Here is a 20,180-nt window from a genome sequence, read left to right on the forward strand (position 1 = left end):
ACACATATTATAAAAGTGCGTAGTGTCAAAGGAATAGAACCAGCAGCATTCAAAAGCAGCTTTGTCAACTAAGCAATAAAACACTCTACAGTACGTCTCTCTGTTGTCCATCATTGAATACACTGGTAGCAACTTTGAAATGAAGAAAAAAAAAAAAAAAAGAAAAAAGGAGCTGTAACCCCTTTTATTTTCTGTTTAAAATCAAACAGAAAACAAACATCACTTCTGTTATACACTAACATTTCCAAAGTACATCATTTGTACAAGAGAAGGACTAGGAAACAAAAATGTGTTTACAGAGATCCAAACAAGAGTGAGTATAAGCGCCTCACACAGCTTTCCGATGGTACTCAGGAGGAGCCACTTCATAATCGTTGGCACTAAACAAAGTTGCAGAGTTCTTTGCCAGGTATTTTAGGAAATCATGAAGATAATTCGGTAATAAAGCAAGGCTCTTCTCATCCAGAGGTGTATAGGCCAACATTGCTCCAATACGTACAAATAATCTCAGTAGATGTGGTGCTCCATACACCTGGGACATGGGCGCATCAGGGTGATCTGCGAGGATTTCAGCATACTGTGGTCTCAAATTTGTAGAGAAGCTGAGTGCCCAACATTACTTTGAAGTATTCCTTGATCCCTGCCACAACTTCATTAACAGCATACTCCTTATTATCTGTGTTTCCTCGAGATTTCTTGTAATTTGCATAATCCTCTAGAATGGAATCCACATTCTTCTTGGCAGGAAGATAAAAGAGCTGTTTTTGCCGGGTAATTAAGTCCCAGTCATCAACAAGCCATGGTTTTAGTTCTTCAGGAATCTTTACTTTAACTTCAACTCTGTTCATGAATGTTTCCTCATTTTCAACAGTAGGATCTACGCGGGCCCTTTTCTTGCGAGGAGGCTGAGGTGTCTCACTGGTACTGCCACCATCTCCATTTCCAGGTGTTTTCTGTTTGTTCTTTTTTGTTTTCACTTCAACATTTTTCTGTTGCAGACCAGAAGTCTTCTTTCCAGGGGCAGCCTCTCTCATCTTCCCCTCTGCACACTGCTCCTGATTGGCTTTTTGAAGTTCTCGTTGTTGCTGCAAATTGGTGTCCACGTATTTGAGTACTCTGCTTTCTGGAACCCATTCATCCCAATTTTTATTCCAACCCCTGTAATGTATAAAGTATTTCACTTGTTTATCCTTTATGGCAACCTTTACACACTTAGCTTCATAAAGAAGAGGCCCACGGAAGCACAGCACTCTCTCACCCTCCTGGAATTTAGGCTTCGGGTCCTGCTTCGGTGCCATTTATAAGTGATTCGCTGCCGCCACTGCCTCCTCCTTCTCCCACCACCCCCAACTACCGCCCCCTACTCTCTGTTTGTAGATTTTTTTTGATGATGGCCATTCTGACTGGTGTGAGGTGATACACCTCCTTGTAGTTTTGATTTGCATTTCTCTAATGATTAGCGATGTTGAGCAGCCTTTCATATGTTTGTTGGCCATCTGTATATCTTCTTTGGAAAAATGTCTATTTAGATCTTCTGCCCATTTTTGGATTGGGTTGTTTGTTTTTTTGATATTGAGCTGCATGATAAAATCCTACTTTTGATGCCAGACTATTTCAAGCCAGATACTTGTTCAACCTCTTGTATCAAACCCTTATCCATTTAAGCTGTTCCTGACAATTCAGAAACAGAAGTTGGCCTGTGTTAATAATATTCATGTTGTTCCCTGGAGGAGGATGATCTACAGCGATCAGGTCTGCCTTCTTATTGATTTTTTTTTTTAACATCTTTATTGGAGTATAATTGCTTTACAATGGTGTGTTAGTTTCTACTTTATAACAAAGTGAATCAGCTATACATATACATATATCCCCATGTCTCCTTGCTCTTGCGTCTCCCTCCCACCCTCCATATCCCACCCCTCTAGGTGGTCACAAAGCACCGAGCTGATCTCCCTGTGCTATGTAGCTGCTTCCCACTAGCTATCTATTTTACATTTGGTAGTGTATATATGTCCATACCACTCTCTCACTTCATCGCAGCTTACCCTTCTCCCTCCCCGTGTCCTCAACTCCATTCTTTATGTCCGTGTCTTTACTCCTGTCCTGCCCCTAGGTTCTTCAGAACAACTTTTTTTGTTTGTTTGTTTTTTACATTCCATATATATGTGTTAGCATTTGGTATTTGTTTTTCTCTTTCTGACTTACTTCACTCTGTATGACAGACTGTAGGTCCATCCACCTCACTACAAATAACTCAATTTCCTTTCTTTTTATAGCTGAGTAATATTCCATTGTATACATGTGCCACATCTTCTTTATCCATTCATCTGTCAACGGACACTTAGGTTGCTTCCATGTCCTGGCTATTGTAAGTAGAACTACGATGAACATTGTGGTACATGACTCTTTTTGAATTATGGTTTTCTCAGGGTATATGCCCAGTAGTGGGATTGCTGGGTCATATGGTAGTTCTATTTTTAGTTTTTTAAGGAACCTTCATACTGGTCTCCATAGTGGCTGTATCCATTTACATTCCCACCAACAGTGCAAGAGTGTTCCCTTTTCTCCACACCCTCTCCAGCATTTACTGTTTGTAGATTTTTTGATGATGACCTTTCTGACTGGTGTGAGGTGATACCTCATTGTAGTTTTGATTTGCATTTCTCTAATGATTAGTGATTTTGAGCATTCTTTCATGTGTTTGTTGGCAGTCTGTGTATCTTCTTTGGAGAAATGTCTATTTAGGTCTTCTGCCTTTTTTTTTTATTGGGTTGTTTGTTTTTTTGATATTGAGTTGCATGAGCTGCTTATAAATTTTGGAGGTTAATCCTTTGTCAGTTGCTTCATTTGCAAATATTTTCTCCCATTCTGAGGGTTGTCTTTTCATATTGTTTATGGTTTCCTTTGCTGTGCAAAAGCTTTTAAGTTTCATTAGGTCCCATTTGTTTATTTTTGTTCTTATTTCCATTTCTCTAGGAGGTGGGTCAAAAAGGATCTTGCTGTGATTTATGTCATGGAGTGTTCTACCTATGTTTTCCTCTAAGAGTTTTATAGTGTCTGGCCTTACATTTAGCTTTTTAATCCATTTTGAGTTTGTTCTTGTGTATGGTGTTAAGAAGTGTTCCAATTTCATTCTTTTACATGTAGCTGTCCAGTTTTCCCAGCACCACTTACTGAAGAGACTGTCTTTTCTCCATTGTATATTCTTGCCTTTTTTATCAAAAATAAGGTGTCCATGTGTGCGTGGGTTTATCTCTGGGCTTTCTATCCTGTTCCATTATCTCTATTTCTGTTTTTGTGCCAGTGCCATACTGTCTTGATTACTGTAGCTTTGTACTATAGTCTGAAGTCTGGGAACCTGATTCCTCCAGCTCCATTTTTCGTTCTCAAGATTGCTTTGGCTATTCGGGGTCTTTTGTGTTGGCATACAAATTGTGAAATTTTTTGTTCTAGGTCTGCAAAAAATTCCATTGGTAGTTTGATAGGGATTGCATTGAATCTGTTGATTGCTTTGGGTAGTAGAGTCATTTTCACAATGTTGATTCTTCCAATCCAAGAACATCATATGTACCTCTCCATCTCTTTGTATCATCTTTAATTTCTTTCATCAGTGTCTTATAGTTTTCTGCATATAGGTCTTTTGTCTCCTTAGGTAGGTTTATTCCTAGGTATTTTATTGTTTTTGTTGCAATGGTAAATGGGAGTGTTTCCTTGATATTCAGATTTTTCATCATTAGTGTATAGGAATGCAAGAGATTTCTGTGCATTAATTTTGTATCCTGCTACTTTACCAAATTCATTGATTAGCTCTAGTAGTTTTCTGGTAGCATCTTTAGGTTTCTCTATGTATAGTATCATGTCATCTGCAAACAGTGACAGCTTTGCTTCTTCTTTTCCGATTTGGATTGCTTTTATTTCTTTTTCTTCTCTGATTGCTGTGGCTAAAACTTCCAAAACTATGTTGAATAGTAGTGGTGAGCGTGGACAACCTTTTCTTGTTCCTGATCTTAGAGGAAAGGGTTTCAGTTTTTAATCATTGAGAATGATGTTGGCTGTGGGTTTGTCATATATGGCCTTTGTTATCTTAAGGTAAGTTCCCTCTATTCTTATTGATTTTTAAAGGGAGATTATATTAGTTTTTTCTAGTCATTAAGGGGCTATTTCTGTCATTCTGAAGTAGAGAGTCCATTGGCTGTGTAATATACCTATGTGTGTGGAAGAGACAAAATCGTTTTCATCAGCAAATCAGAATCAGCTACTTTACATCATAGTAAAGGCCTTTCAGTTTCTGTTAGATTTGCACCTAAAATGGTAATTGAGTTTAGGAACCCATATTGTAAAGGAATTTGGTTTAGCTTAGAACTATGGAATTTTGGTGGATAATTAAACACATACAGAAAACCCCACACTGTTCATGGGAGTTTTTATATAAACTGGGGGGCAAAATCATTTTTTCTTAGTTCTGAAAATAATTTGGACTTCTTAAATGAGCCTTGTTTACCCAAATGTGTACCTTAACCTGTTAGTAACTAACTGTTGTTTCAGAACTGACCTAAATATTGAATTCTAACAATGAGATTTTTATGACATCAACCAACCAGACATATCTCAATGATGGTTAAATGCAGACTCCAGAAGTACAATTTGTTAGGCAATCCATATTATTTATTTTCATTTCTATTGCTCCCCAGAAAGTTTTGTTAGTGTTTTCTTGCCCTTCGTACCTTTCCAGGGTACTTGGTGGCAGCATTGAAAGTGGGTTAGGCTGTGAGACGTCAGCGTAAGTCGTGGCAGGAATTTCGGACCTTGTCTGTGTAGATTTATGTGCTTCCAGTTATCAATGTGTGGGAGTTTTGTCAAAAAACCTGGGCTTGTGGTTCCTTTTGTTCTCCAGTGTCTGTTGTGGTTTAACTTTTAAATGGGATGCAAATGTGACTTATAGTGCATGGCATGATGCAATTAGAGAAGATTGGACTTTACAAGGCAATGCAAACTTGAGCAGGGAAGGACTGCACGTGAGTAACATGTTCTTGTGGGTGACGAAGGAACAATCCAGCACGGCTTATGGTGAGACTGGAGAGTAAATACGTGAAAGTTTGCTCTGCATAAAGAAGGTGGCATCCTTCCCTGTGGTCTGGGGGAGCAGGACTAATGCCGTCTCTTAAACATTTTAAAGGAGCTGTTAAGTGTAGCATACCCATGCTGTTAAGAAAAAACATACCCAATAACAATTTTGCCCATTGGGCAGAACCGTATGCCCTGAGTCTATCAGAGACCTAAAGAAGTTCATTTATCACCATTCCAGATAGTCACATGATTGCAATATTTGTGCTAGCACTTTTTGATGTCATGTTCTGAAGAACTTTTAAAGTTCTGAGCAGAAGTCCATGTTGTATGATTAACAAATTTTGCAGGCGGAGCATCCTTAAAGAAGAGATTCCAGTAGATTCAAGTTTGCCAATTCAAAGTTCCTACAGGTACTTAATGACATGAAATCAAATTATTGAAGCATAATTCATTCAGTCACCCATCAAAACTGTCTTGAACACTTTCCATAAGCCAGAAAATAAGTACACATTAATGGCAAAAAATGAAAACAATTAGCATATTTTTAATTTATAAAGCGACATAGACCTGAAAAGAACTGGGTTTTAGTCTTTGCTCTTATACTCTTGTAAGCCTTGTTTTGACAATGCAGATATGTTTTAACTTCCAGTATTTGAAAACACATTCAGCACATTTTAAATAGCTGTTTATTTGAACACTTTAAAAAAATACATTTAGGGTAACAATTTTTAAACTGTAAAGTGAGGAAATTGGATTAGTATTGGCTATTGGGGAAATAGTTGGGTTTCACATCCCACTACTGCCACTTAATCTTTGTGGGAGTCTTAAAAAATTTCTCTAATTTTCTTTGTCCATCTTCAAAGTAGCACTACTTTGTAGGGCTGTTGTATTGATATTAATGCATGGGAACTGCTTAGAAAAGTGACTGCCACAAAGATGAACCTTACGCCATTGCCCCTCCCCACTGCTAAGTTAGTCTGGTGCTGGATCCCCAGTGACTAAATGTTGCAGTTCCCAACATTCGAGGTCTGCATCTGGAGATTCTAAGAATATTCAAACTGAGAGAGGGCCTTGATCATTTCTCAAGAATGAGAAGGGAGCATTTAATTTTTGGTTCATTGTTAGTGTAAGGACATGGGTCCTGCTCCATTGGATTCAGCATGCAGCAAGCCAACACCTATCTGGAGGCTTTCTGTCATTTGGAAACAGCAGGAGCAGACCTAAGGGAAGAGGGAACAAGAATAAGGGAATTGAGGAACAGCAGGGGAAAAACAATTTTCAGAAAAGTGCAAAATCTAACATAGGTAAATCGTTTTTGTAGGCACCAAGCACTAAAGGGTCAAGATATCTGACAGTTGTCCAGGGAGAAGTGAGGTGAGAGTGGAACAAATCACTCTGCCATAGTGGCAGGGATGGAGACCATGGGAGTGTGGTGGGGAGGGCATGTCCCTGAGTGAGGAAGAGGAAGTGCCAAAAGAAAACTTCATCTATTTTCACACTTTGTCTCTGGTCCCATCCTTCCTAGAGATTTTTCTCAGTTTTGTTGTTTTTTCCTTTCCCTTGTTTGGAGAAATGAGGCAGGGGAGGGGCAGCCTTAGTGAGCTGATTCTCTGAGGCAAAGAAGGGGCCAGGTTGGGGACTCGGCTGGGTTTTAGGTTACCTGTGCTAGCACCTGTGCTTAGTTCACTGGGCACCCCAGAGAGGGATTGGCAGGCAGAGGAGTTGAATGCAAGTGTTTCCTGTCCATCTGGCTTCTGCCTCTGAGTCTGCCGCTTTACCTTGGTGCAAAAGGCAGCCATTTATCCAACTTCATTAAAATCCTCTCATACCAAGTCCTGGTTGGTTTCAGGAGACTTTTACTAAAGTTTCATATTTGACGGTAGGAGTGTGGGGTGCATTGTTGAGGTGAGCAGTGTGCATATTTGGGGGGTAGTTCACAAGAAGATATCCCAGAGAATTACATGTGATCTCATTGTATTAGTGAGGGTTCTCCAGGGAAAAGAACCAATAGGATGGAGATATATGTATAAAAGGAGATTTAGAATGAGGAATTGGCTCATGCAGTTATGGAGGCTGAGAAGTATTATGATCAGCCCTCTGGAAACTGGAAAGCTGGTGGTATACTTCAGTCTGAGTCTGAAGGCCTGAGAACCAGGGGAGTCAATGATGTAAATCCCAATCCAAGGGCAAGTGAAATGAGGTGAGATGTCCTAGCTCAATCCATGAGGCAGGGAAAGGAACAAATTACTCCTTCCTCTACATTTCATTCTATTCCGGCCCTCAGTGGATTGGATGACTCCCAGCCACACTGGGGAGAGCAGTCTACCAAGACCACTGTTCCAAAGGCTAATTTCATCCAGAAACCCCCAGAAACAAGGTTGAATCTGGGCACATGTGGCTCACTTAAATTGATGTATAAAATGAATCACACTCATCTTAATTGGTTCTTTTTTCATGTATTTTTCTCTCATTCTTCTCCTCTCGCACTTAGCATGTACATTAAACTCCTAGTATTATTGCATGGTCATTTACCCACCATCTTTTGACATTTTATTGAATTACATCTACCAAGTAAATACTGAATTTATTGGTTAGTTATTGAATTGTTTCTACCATATAAATATTTAGTTCTTGAAAAAGTATTTTTTTAGTATCCTTATTGGAGTATAATTGCTTTAGAATGTTGTGTTAGTTTCTGTTGTACAACAAAGTGAATCAGCTATAAGTATACATATATCCCCATATCCCCTCCCTCTTGAGCCTCCCTCCCATCCTCCCTGTTCCACCTCTCTAGGTCGTCACAAAGCATCAAGCTGAACTTGTGCTATACAGCAGCTTCCCACTAGCCATCGATTTTACATTTGGTAGTGTATCTATGTCAGTGCTACTCTCTCATTTCGTCCCAGCTTCCCCTTCCCACCCCCCTGCCTCCATGTCCTCAAGTCCATTCTCTACATCTGCATCTTTATTCCTGTCCTTTCCTTAGGTTCATCAGTACCGTTTTTTCAGATTCCATATATGTGCGTTAGCATATGGTATTTGTTTTTCTCTTTCTGACTTACTTCACTCTGTATGACAGACTCTAGGTCCATCCACCTCATTACAAATAACTCAATTTCATTTCTTTTTATGGCTGAGTAATATTCCATTGTATATATGTGCCACATCTTCTTTATCCATTTATCTGTTGATGGACATTTAGGTTGCTTCCATGTCCTGGCTATTGTAAATAGTGCTGCAGTGAACACTGTGGTACATGACTCTTTTTGAATTATGGTTTTCTCAGGGTATATGCCCAGGAGTGGGATTTCTGGGTCATATGGTAGTTCTATTTTTAGTTTTTTGAGGAACCTCCATACTGTTCTCCATAGTGGCTTTATCAATTTACATTCCCACCAACAGTGCAGAAGGGTTCCCTTTTTTCCACACCCTCTCCAGCATTAATTGTTTGTAGATTTTTTTGATGATGGCCATTCTGACCAGTGTGAGGTGATACCTCATTGTGGTTTTGATTTGCATTTCTCTAATGATTAGTGATGCTGAGCATCTTTTCATGTGCTTCTTGGCCATCTGTATGTCTTCTTTGGAGAAATGTCTATTTAGGTCTTCTGCCCACTTTCGGATTGGGTTGTTTTTTTGTGTGTGATATTGAGCTGCATGAGCTGCTTGTATATTTTGGAGATTAATCCTTTGTTAATTGTTTCGTTTGCAAATATTTTCTCCGATTCTGAGGGTTGTCTTTTCGTCTTGTTTATGGTTTCCTTTGCTGGCTAAAGTTCTTTTAAGTAAAAATTTTTCTAGCCACTTACCTTTACAAAAAGATGGTGTATCTTTTAACATACATATCACACAGAATGTATTTCAGATTAGTGACTATTTGGCCGTAATCATAAGTTAAATTCAACTCCTATAAAATCTACACTGAGTATAGGATGAATGATAAAAATGATGTAATAGTTGATTTCCTGATGGTGTTTTCTTAAATATTCTGTAATTAAATGCTAGTATAAAATGATAGAAATGTTAGTTTGTTTAAAAAGAAGATAATAAGTTAGTCTTTTACTGGCTATTATAATGAGATTTTATTTATTGGGGTAACATTGGTTTATAACTTTATACAAGTTTCATGTGTACAACATCATAATTCGACTTCTGTATATACTACTAAAAGTCTAGTTTCCATTTGTTACCATACAGTTGACCTCTTTTACCCATTTTGCCTTCCCCCTTCCCTCCCTCCTTCCCCTCTGATAACCATTGATGTTTTCTGTATCTGTGTTTTTGCTCTTGTTTCTTCATTTACTTCTTTTATATTCCACATGTGAGTGAAATCATACAGTATTTGTTTTTCTCTGTCTGACTTGTTTCACTTAGCATAGTACCCTTAAAATCCATCCATGTTGTAGCAAATGGCAATATTTCATCGTATGGTTGAGTAATATTCCAGTGTTTGTGTGTATATGTGTATACCACATCTTTATCCATTCATCCATCAATGGCCACTGAGGTTATTTCCATATCTTGGCTATTGTAAATAATGCTGTAATCAGTATGGAGATGCTTTTTGAATTAGTGTTGTATTCTTTGGATACCCAGAAGTGGAATAGCTGGATCATTTGAAAGTTCCATTCTTAATTTTTTGAGGCATCTTCACATTGTTTTCCATAGTGGCGCCACTAATTTACATTCTCACCAAGCGTGTACAAGTGTTCCCTTTTCTCCACATCCTCTTCCACAAGTGTTATTTCTTATCTTTTTTGATAAGAGCAATTCTAACAGGTGTGAGGTGATAGCTCATCATGGTTTTGATTTGTATTTCCACGATGATTAGTAATGTTGAGCACATTTCCATGTACCTGTTAGCCATCTGTAAGTCTTTGGAAAATTATCTATTCAGTTCCTCTGACCATTTTTAATCAGGTTTCTTTTTTGTTGTTGTTGTATGAATTCTTTATATATTTTGGATATTAACCCCTTATTGGATATGATTTGCAAATATCTTCTCCCATCCAGTAGGTTGTCTTTTTGTTTTGAGTTTCATTTGATGTGCAGAAGAGTTTTAGTTTGACATCGTTCCATTTGTTTATTTTGCATGTGGCTATCCAGTTTTCCCAATGCCTTTTACTGAAGGGACTTTTCATTCTCATTATATTGTTCTTGGCTTTTTTGTTGTAAATTAGTTTTCCATATATGTGTAGGTTTATTTCTGGACTCTCAATTCTGTTCTACTGCTACGTGTATGTTTTCTGCCAATACCATGCTATTTTCGTTACTATAGCTCTGTACTATAATTCAAAATCAGAGACTGTGATACCTCCAGCTTTGTTTTTCTCAAGATTGTTTTGGCTATTTGGCGTCTTTTGTGGTTCCATATAAATTTTAGCATTTTTGTTCTATTTCTGTGAAAAATATTGTTGGGATTTTGGTACAAGATTGCATTGAATCTGTAGATTGCTTTAGGTAATGTGGATATTTTAAAAATATTAATTCTTCCAATCTGTGAACACAGAATATCTTTCCTTTTCTTTGTGCCTTTAATTTCTTTCAGCAGTGTCTTACAGTTTTTAGTGTACATGTTTTTCACCTCCTTTGTTAGATTTATTTCCAGGTATTCTTTTTGTTGCAGTTGTAAATGGGATCGTTTTTCGTAGTTTCTCTTTCTGATAGGCCATTGTTAGTGTATAGAAACACAACAGATTTTTGCATATTTATTTTGTGCCCTGCAACTTTACTGTATATATTAGTTCCAATAGTTTTTTTTGGTGGAGTCTTTAGAGTTCTTTCTATTTAAAATCATGTTATCTGCAAGAACGGACAGTTTTTCTTTGTTTTCAATTTGAATGCTTTTTCTTTTTCTTACCTAATTTCTCTGGCTAGGACTTCAATGCAATGTTTAATAAGAGTGGTGAGAGTGGGCATCCTTATTTTGTTCCTCATCTTAGAGGGATAGCTTTCAGTTTTTCACCATTGAGTACGATGTTAGCTGAGGGTTTTTTCATATGTGGTCTTTTTTATGTTCAAGTATGTCCCTTCTATACCCATTTTTTTGAGAGTTTTTATCATAAATTGACGTTGAATATTGTCAAATGCTTTGTCCACATTTATTGAGATGATCATATAATTTTTATCCTTTGTTAATGTGGTATATCACATTGATTTAGGGGTGTTGAACCATCTTTGCATCCTTGGAATGAATCTCGCTTGATCATGGTGTATAATCCTTTTAAAGTATTGTTGAATTCAGTTTGCTGATATTTTGTTGAGGATTTTTGCATTTATGTTCATCAGAGATACTGGCCTATAATTCCTTTTTTTGTTGTTGTTGTTTTGTCCTTGCCTGGTTTTGGTGTTAGGATATATTATGGCATTATAAAATGAGTTCAGAAGAGTTCCCTCATCTTCATTTTTTAGGAAGAATTTGAGAATAGGTATCAAATCTTCTTTGAATATTTGGTAGAACTTACCAGTGAAGCTGTCTGATCCTGGACTGTTGTTTTTTTGACAGGTTTCTATTGATGTTTCAATCTCCTTACTAGTGATCAGTCTATTCAGATTTTCTGTTTATGATTCAGTCTTGGAAGGTTGTATGATTCTAAGAATTTATCCATTTCTTCTAGATTGTCCAATTTGTTGGTGTATAGCTGTTAATAGTCTCTTATAATCCTTTGCATTTCTGTTATATCTGTTACTTCTCCTCTTTCATTTTTGATTGTTTTATTTGAGTCTTCTCTCTCTTTTTCTTAGTCTAGGTAAAGGTTTGTCAATTTCGTTAAAATTTTCAAAGAACCAGTTCTTAGTTTCACTTATCTTTTCTATTGTCTTTTTAGGCTCTTTCATTTATTTCTGCTCTGATTTTTATTATTTCCTTCCTTCCTTCTGACTTTGGGCTTTATTCTTCTTTTTCTTGTTCCTTTAGTTGTAAGGTTAGACTGAGGTTTTTCTTGTTTCTTGAGTTGGCCTGTGTAGCTATAAACTTCACTCTTGGTACTGCTTTTGCTGCATTCCGTAGGTTTTAGTATGTCATATTTTCATTTTCTTTTGTCTTCAGGTATTTTTGGATTTCTCCTTTGATTGCTTTTTACCCAATAGTTGTTCAGTAGCATGTTATTTAGTCTTCACATGTTTGTAATTTTTCCAGCTTTCTTGTAGTTGGTTTCTAGTTTTATACCCTTGTGGTTAGAAAAGATACTTGATATGATTTTGGTCTTAAATTTGAGACTTGTTTTGTGTCCCAAAATATGGTCTATCCTTGAGAATGTTCCATGTACACTTGAAGAATATGTATTCTACTGCTTTTGGATGGAGTGTTCTTTAGATATCTATTGAGACTATCTGATCTAATGTTTCATTTAAGGCTCATTTTTGTTGTTGTTGACTTTGTCTGATATATCCATTGATATAAGTGGGGTGTTAAAATCCCCTGCTATTATTGTCTTGCTGATGATTTCTCACTTTAGGTCTGTTAACAAGTCCTTTATATATTTTGGTGTTCCCATGTTAGGTGCATATATATTAATAAATGTTACATTGTCTTATTAATGGATTGTTCCCCTTATCATTAAATAATGCCCATCTTTGTCTCTTGTTACCTTTTTGGGGTTTGAAATCTGTTTTGTCTAATAAGTATGGCTACACCCAATTTCTTTTGGCTGCCATTTGCCTGGAGTATCATCTTCCATCCCTTCACTTTGAGCCTGTGTTTTCTTTAGAGCTGAGATGAATCTCCTGGTGACAGCATATAGTTGGGTCTTGTTTTTAATCCATCCAGCCACTCTGTCTTTTGATTGGTGAAATCAATACACTTACATTTAGGGTGACTATTGATGTTTGAGGACTTAGTGCTGCTGTTTTATAGTTTGTTTTCTGATTGCTATATCATTTCTTTTTCCTTGTGTTTCTGTCTACCATTTTAGTTTTGTGGTTTTCTATGATTTTTTTTCTCAGTTTCCTCTTTTGTGTTGCTGCTTTAGATTTTTGTTATTATCATGGGCTTTGTATGAAATGTCTCATAGATAAAATAGTCCTTTTTCTGCTGATAGCATCTTTTCTTCATTTGCCTTTACAGGTTCTCTTCTTTTCCCCTTCCCCCCTCTATGTTTTTTTTGTCACATTGTCTGTTTTTATGTTGTGAGTTTGTTACCGAATTAAAGTAGCTATAGTTATTCATAATGCTCCCCCACCATTTAAGTTATAATTGTTTGACAATCTATTCTGATACAGAGTTGGAATTTTCTGATTCTGTGTACTTATCGCCCTAGTCAAAGTTTTGTGTACTTTTGTTTTTTCATTTCAGGTAGAAGTGCTCCTTTGAACATTTCTTGTAAGGCAGGTCTAGTGGTAGTAATCTCCTTCAGCTTTGGTTTTCTGAGAAAGCCTTTATTTCTCCTTTATATCTAATGGATAACTTTGCTGGGCAGAGCATTCTTGGCTGACAGCTTTTAACCTTTCAATATTATGAGTATGTCATTCACTCTCTCCTGGCCTATCAAGTTGATGCTGAGAAATCTGCTGATAGCCTAGTGGGGCTACCTTTGTAGGTTACTGTCCTTTTTCCCTAGCTGCCTTTAAAATTCTTTATCACTGAGTTTTGACAGTTTTAAAATAATGTGTCTTGGAGAGGTTTTTTTGCTTTGGGATTATTAGGTGTTCTATTAGCTTTGTGGACTTGAATATCCAGTTCTTCCCTAGGTTAGAGAAGTTCTCAGCTATTATTTCTTTAAATAAGCTCTCTGTTTCCTTCTACGTCTCTTCTCCTCTGGGATACTTGTTAGCCTTATGTTGCCTTATCTAATGGAGTCATATAGTTTTCATAGAGTTTCTTTATTTTTAAAACATCATAGTTCTCTCTCCTACTTGAATATTTTCTAGATTTCTATCTTTGAGCTTGGTAATTTTCTCTTCCATATATATGGTCTGCTCTATTTCCAGTGCTTTCTAATGCATCCTTCATTTATTGCGTTCTTAAGCTCCAGAATTCCATTTTGATTCTTTTTTAGAGTTTCAGTCTCTTTGGTAAAGTATTAGTTTTGTCCATTAATTTTATTCCTGAGTTCATTGAACTGCCTTTTTGAGTTTTCTTGTAGCTCATTGAGTTTCTTTGTGACAGTTATTTTGAATTCTCTATCAGCTATATCACAATTTTCTGTGACTTTAAGTTTGATTTCTAGAGAACTGTCACTTTCTCTTTGTGATACCATATTACCATAGCTTTTCATGGTGCTTGATGGGTTGTTTCTCTGCTAGGGCATTTGAAGTAGTGAAAACCTTTCTTACTTAGGTAAAGCTTTGTTTACTTTGCTTCTCATAATTCAGCAGGTTGGTAATTAGAGGAATTTGTTTTATCAGTAGGTAGCACTACAGCATAATTTTCTGATTTCTCTTGTCTGAGCTGCCTCTGGCTATATTTGAGAATTGGCACTTTCCACCCTCCACCGCCTCTGCCGGAGGTGTTCCCAGTGTCTTCAGAGTTGCTGGTGCTTTGCTGCTGCCAGTGTTGCTGTTGTAGAAGTGAGGAGGGAGAAGTTAGGGGAGGGTTGTGTGTGCCTCAGCTTCTGCTGCCCTGTTTCCTGTGGCTGTGGGTGCTGCTGAAGCCAGGAGACCAGAATCATGGCTGCTGTCTCCTCTATGTGTTCCAATTCACCTGCCTTCAGATGTACAGATGTGTGAATCACTCTGGTATCCTGGTATGCTGGGCAGAGGAACCTTTGAGTTCTGCATGTTTAACTAGGTGTGGATTGAAGAGGAGAGACAACGGGAGTGTTTCACACTGCCATTGTGCTGACCTCACTCCCATAATGAAACTTTCAAAGGGTGACTTCCAACTTATGTGTTACTGACTGGGTGCTTTCCAATTATTAAAAAGTGGTAGGCATTAGGAAAGGACACCAAAACTACAGAAATGAGCTATGATGAAACCAGATTCACTGGAATGCAACCAAAAAGAAAAGATATGAACAAAAGTTTCGTAAAAAAGCATTCCCAGAGATGATACTGTCCAACTGTTTTTTACAGGGAAAGCTGATAACTGAAGGTTGCACATAAAGAATACAACTCATTTTTCCTAATTTTTCTTCAGCTGGTTTTACTGTTTTTCTGATTTATATCTATTTTTCTTATTATAAAACAGGATGATCTTCTGATTATAAAAGAAGCTCATACTGATTTTACTGCATTTAGAAAACTTGGAAGGCTTTAAAGGAAACTATCAAAGTCTATAGTCATCTTACTGTGTCTGTTAGTTTTTGCTTTGTGAAAAAACAAATCCAAAATTTAATGGCTTAAAAAATCCCCATTTATTTAATTCATAATTCTGTGGGATGGCTGGTTATATTTCTGTTCTGGGCTGAAGTGGTCAGCTGGAAGTTTGGCGTGTGATGGCTGATCTTGGGTAACCTCATTCATATGTCTGGCAGTTGGCTGGCTGGTTGGTTTAGGGGGCCTTAGCTGGGATGGCTTGTCTCTGTTTCATGTGGCCTCCCACTTTCCTCCCACTATCCCAGGCTTCTTTACATGGCAGTCTCAGTGTTCCAGAAAGTAACATGAGGGCAAAGTCCCACATGTGAGCACTTATTAAGCCTCTGCTTGTTTCACATTAGCCAATGCCTAATTGGCTAAAGGAAGTCTTGTGGCCAGGTTGGGAGTCAGATGAGATGATATTACTGAAGAGTAGTCAATTGGAAAGGCACTTACTGTGGCCAGTTTTACAAATAACATAAAAAGACATTTGGGTCATAATTTATATTCAGCATTGTGTCTTACAGTTTCCACTTAGGTAAGTTTTCATACTGTAATTTTTCTATTAAATATTCTTCAGAAATATTCTTAATGGTTGCATAATATTAAAATATGTGGTTGTACTATAATTTATGTACTTCCCTACTAAAAATGCTAGGTGACTTTTAATATTTCTCTATTCTAAAAAGAAAAAAACTCAATCTTTGATTTTGGTGCATATTACTGGATTGATTTATATAAATAATCTTGAAGCTCTTGATAAAGATTGCCTAACTACTCGCCAGAAAAATTGAAGCAATTATATTATCGGGAGCAGTGTCTGAGAATATCAAATTTACTACCATTTCATGGACCCAGGCTTATATACAATTTGGAAATCTTTGTCAGTTTGATAGGTAAAAAGGTATATATTCAAATTTATAATTTTTATTGTCTCAAACATTAAACATTTAAAAAATAAGGTAGCATTTTCTCTTGTAAGCCATTAGCTATTTTTTAGAAATTTTTAAATTGAAATAAAAATTTATATAAAAGATAAACTTGAGGTGGAAGATGTTTTAAATATGGTTTTATTTTTATAATAGGAAAACCACATACTTTGCCTTCAGTCTTTGCATCCTGTAATAGTAAGTGCAACTGTCAGAAATTTAAAAACATTTCATGCTCAAAAAACATATATTTAAAAAAAATAGAGATTGAAACTAGATGCCAAGATACTATGGTAACATAAAAATCTGAATCTTTAAAAATTTGTTTTAGAGGTCATCTAGAAGGAGAAAAGGTTCTTTTAGGTGTCAGACTCAAAATACCCACCTTTAAGCAAATACTTAGGAGAATATCAGAGTGACACAAAATTTATGTTTTGTGTGTGTGTGTGTTGGGGAAAAAAGCAGTAAATGTAATATTAACTTATTAACACTGCAAATCCTAGAATTTTGATTTTAATTGATTTTGTTACTTCATCGTGATCAAGTTTTAATAGAAGCATTAGATGTCATAGAATGTCATAAAAACAACTCCCCATATGCTGGATTCATATATTTTCCATCATAGGTTAGGTGATTAAAATTTCAAGCTTAATCTATACAATCTATGCAGTGTGAGAGTTTTGGTTGTTGTGAAGACCTTAACTTTTGCACTTCCTGACTTCTAAATAATTGCATAAAGTAGCTTTTCAAAATGTTTTTGAAGCGGAGCTTGAGAAGATGTTTTGAGGACAGGCATATAACAAAAGCAAAACAGAGGAGAGAAGCTATTGGAAGCACTACTGGATGCGCTTCTGGTTGGGGCTGATGATGTGGGGGAACAATTTAAACTCAAGTGACTCTGACTAATTTTTAGACCTAAAATGCCTAGATAGATGCTTATCCCTCATTAGCAGTTGGTAATTTTATAACACGTGACTTTTAATAGAAAAGGGCAGAAAGAAGACAAAGAAGATTTTGAATTGAATGAAGGAGAGGAGGTAATTTCACCAAGCTGTTGAAATACACTGATTGTGACTCTTGCAGTGAGAAAGGATGTATATTGTAGAAAATAAACCACTTGTGAGAATTTAGCAAGGAACAAAAAACCAATGGCAAAAGACTCACCTCCCACATCTAATATTTCTGCTATGGTCCCATAAAGGAAAACTAAAAGGACTTCAGCCTTAGGGTACATATGGCTTTACAGTGTATATTATATTTTCATTCCATGGTGTCTTTTACTTACTCAAAATTGTTTGCAAACATTTAATTCATGTGCTATAATTCAGGCCGTATGCCCCTGGAGATCATATGCTTTTTCCCCCCTTCTGTTCTATAAATGTTACAGGTATTGTATTTTCTGGATATAACAATGTCACGTTATTTCATTTTTTACTTTGAGGACCCAAAGTTGTTTAAGATGTGAATGTCACATTTGGACAAGGAGAATCCAACTGGAATCTTTGGTCACACAATAGTGACTAAAATTGTGATCACTGCATTCTGAATATGTTCTTGTAAAGAAAATGATATAACTCCTTCAAATTATTTTTTTGAGTAAAATAATTCTGTTAGGAAACTTCAGTTTTACATTACTTTTTAACCTGATAAGGTTGGTTGCTCAAATGTTCCTCAAACAAAGCAGCAAGTAACTCCCTCCCCACAACAATAACAAACAAGGAAAATGAGATATTCTCAATGCAAACATATTTTTGAACATTTTTCTTTCCCATTAATATCTTATTTGTGTAATGGTGCTGAAAAGTATATATAGTAATAATGCTCTGAAGAGTGAGAATTATCCTTTCAAGGCAACTTAAGATAAAATTGGTGCTTCAGTAATCTTGACAACATACCACACAACTAAGGTCTAGAAAATATTACAGATTATAATGTGAACTTTGTTAAACTCTTAAAACATTATAGTGGCTTGGTGGAATCTTTGTTAACATTATTGCCCCCTCCCACTCCATGATCATTTAATGAAAAGAATTTAACTCGATTGTATCAGATACAATTAAGTTCTGCATTTAAGAGTAACCTCAAAGTGACTTGATCAAGCTAGAGAATTAGTTCTCTCTCAAGTAACAGAAAGCTGCGGATAGTTTAGAATTGGCATGACAGCTTATCAGAGTCTAAAGTCTCCTCCTATCTTTCTATCCACCTTATTTAACATGTGAATTCCATTCCTGAGTTTGCTATAGTTTTAAGGAAGTCCATCTTTCACATAAGCTTTCTAGCTAGCCAACAGGAAGAAAGGTGGCTGGGCAAAAGTGGGATGTACCAGTTGTCAGTTGTCCTTTAAAGATGCTTCCCTAGAAAACCAAGGTAAACTTCTACTTACATATCATGGGCCAGAACTTAGTCACAAAGCCATCCTTCATTGCAAGTGAGGCTTAGAATATTACCACCCTGAATATACTTCATTTCTGTTAGTAATGAAAAAGTGAAGGGTAGATATTAGATAGGCAATGAGACATCACTGCCTGATACATCTATTTTAAACTCGTGGAAGAGAAGAACGTTTAGGTACAAACACATGACACATACTGTATTCTCTATATATTTGTTCCCTGACAGGTTGCAAAGATCATGCTAACACCAGCTTGAGTGTCTGCTTCTTTGTCTACCCACTCCTACCACTTACCTCTTTGCAAAACTTTCTCTTCCTAACTTCTATCACTCGATGGACACTGCTTACCTGAGCTCATGGGAGGACTATCCAGGAGCTCTTGGAAGTAAAGAAATGAAAGAGTTTGAGAATCTAGAATCTTTCCAATGTAAAATTTGACTTAACTGGATAAATGGAATATATACCAGGAAAGAAAATTGGTAATGAGTACATCTTCCATGAGAACAACAGAGTAGGAGATGTGAGTAATATGGGAACACAAGGAAAGTGCTTCTCTATGAATATCACTGAAGAACCTTGAAGATGAAAATGGAGAGTTTTAAAGAAACAAAAATTGGGGTGGAGGTAGAAGGGACTTTTTTTGAATTACAGTTACACGTGATATATTTTTATTTAAATCCATAACATATGCAGCTACCAAAATCATCAGCTTCAAGCAATACTTCTATCCAAACCTATTGAGATTCTCTATTACCTATTGAGTTTCATCTATACCTAATAATATTTAAGTTCTTCCACCAAATATCTCCTCTCCATTTGAACTATATCCTTATTGCTTCAGAATATACTCCTGGACTTCAGTTGTCTTGAGCGTGTGTTGTTACCTCAAGGGTGCATGTTCTTTGTTTCTGATATATAAATGCTCTATTTAATGATCTACCTGGCAGAGGTTTTTTGTTTGTTTGTTTGTTTTTCTCTTTAAACAAAAGCACTTATGTGACTCTCTTAAATGTGCTCCAGCTAGGACTTCCTGCCATGCAGCAATGACAATGCAAATCTATATCTACTTTGACCCTTACCCATTCAGAGGGAGTTTTGCAGAACTCATGAAGGTCACAAAGTCACAGCCTTAATTTAAATCTTTTATCTACAATTCAAGTCCCTTATTATCTATTATACCCTTTGCAAGATGCTAAAGCAATCTCAATAGCCCTCTGCCACTCCAAGCAGGAATTAACCAGCCTTGTGCTAATCCTCTTCTGATTACTATTAACCTATTTGCATAGAAAGTTCTGAATATAATATTAACACAAGAAACGGACATTGTACCTAGGTGACTGGGGATGGTGCAAGTGTAGGACAGTCTTTATCCTATTTTTACTTCATAGACTCTCAATTGAGTTCTTGGTTCATGTCACTTACATTTTTTAAGAAAATAGGTATTATTTAGTCTCCTTATTACCATATCTCTTTTCCTGCATTGTCTGGCTGATCTTTGAGTTTCTCTGAATTCTTTCACTTGACATATTCTGCTTCTAATAATCAACCCTGATAATATT

The 20,180-nt window shown here is 36.6% G+C and overlaps 1 protein-coding gene across 1 annotated transcript; it reads right to left on the reverse strand.

Annotated features, from left to right (window-relative positions):
• Positions 1 to 213: 213 nt before the first annotated feature.
• On the reverse strand, positions 214 to 1,311 carry LOC132363588 (mortality factor 4-like protein 1). The gene is given in 2 exon segments (XM_059919269.1): positions 214 to 587; positions 589 to 1,311. Coding segments are annotated over 2 exon segments (969 nt in total). The 5' UTR covers positions 1,299 to 1,311; the 3' UTR covers positions 214 to 328.
• Positions 1,312 to 20,180: the final 18,869 nt, after the last annotated feature.

The sequence above is a fragment of the Balaenoptera ricei genome, chromosome 3 (genome assembly GCF_028023285.1).
Source record: "Balaenoptera ricei isolate mBalRic1 chromosome 3, mBalRic1.hap2, whole genome shotgun sequence".
Taxonomy (NCBI): Eukaryota; Metazoa; Chordata; class Mammalia; order Artiodactyla; family Balaenopteridae; genus Balaenoptera; species Balaenoptera ricei.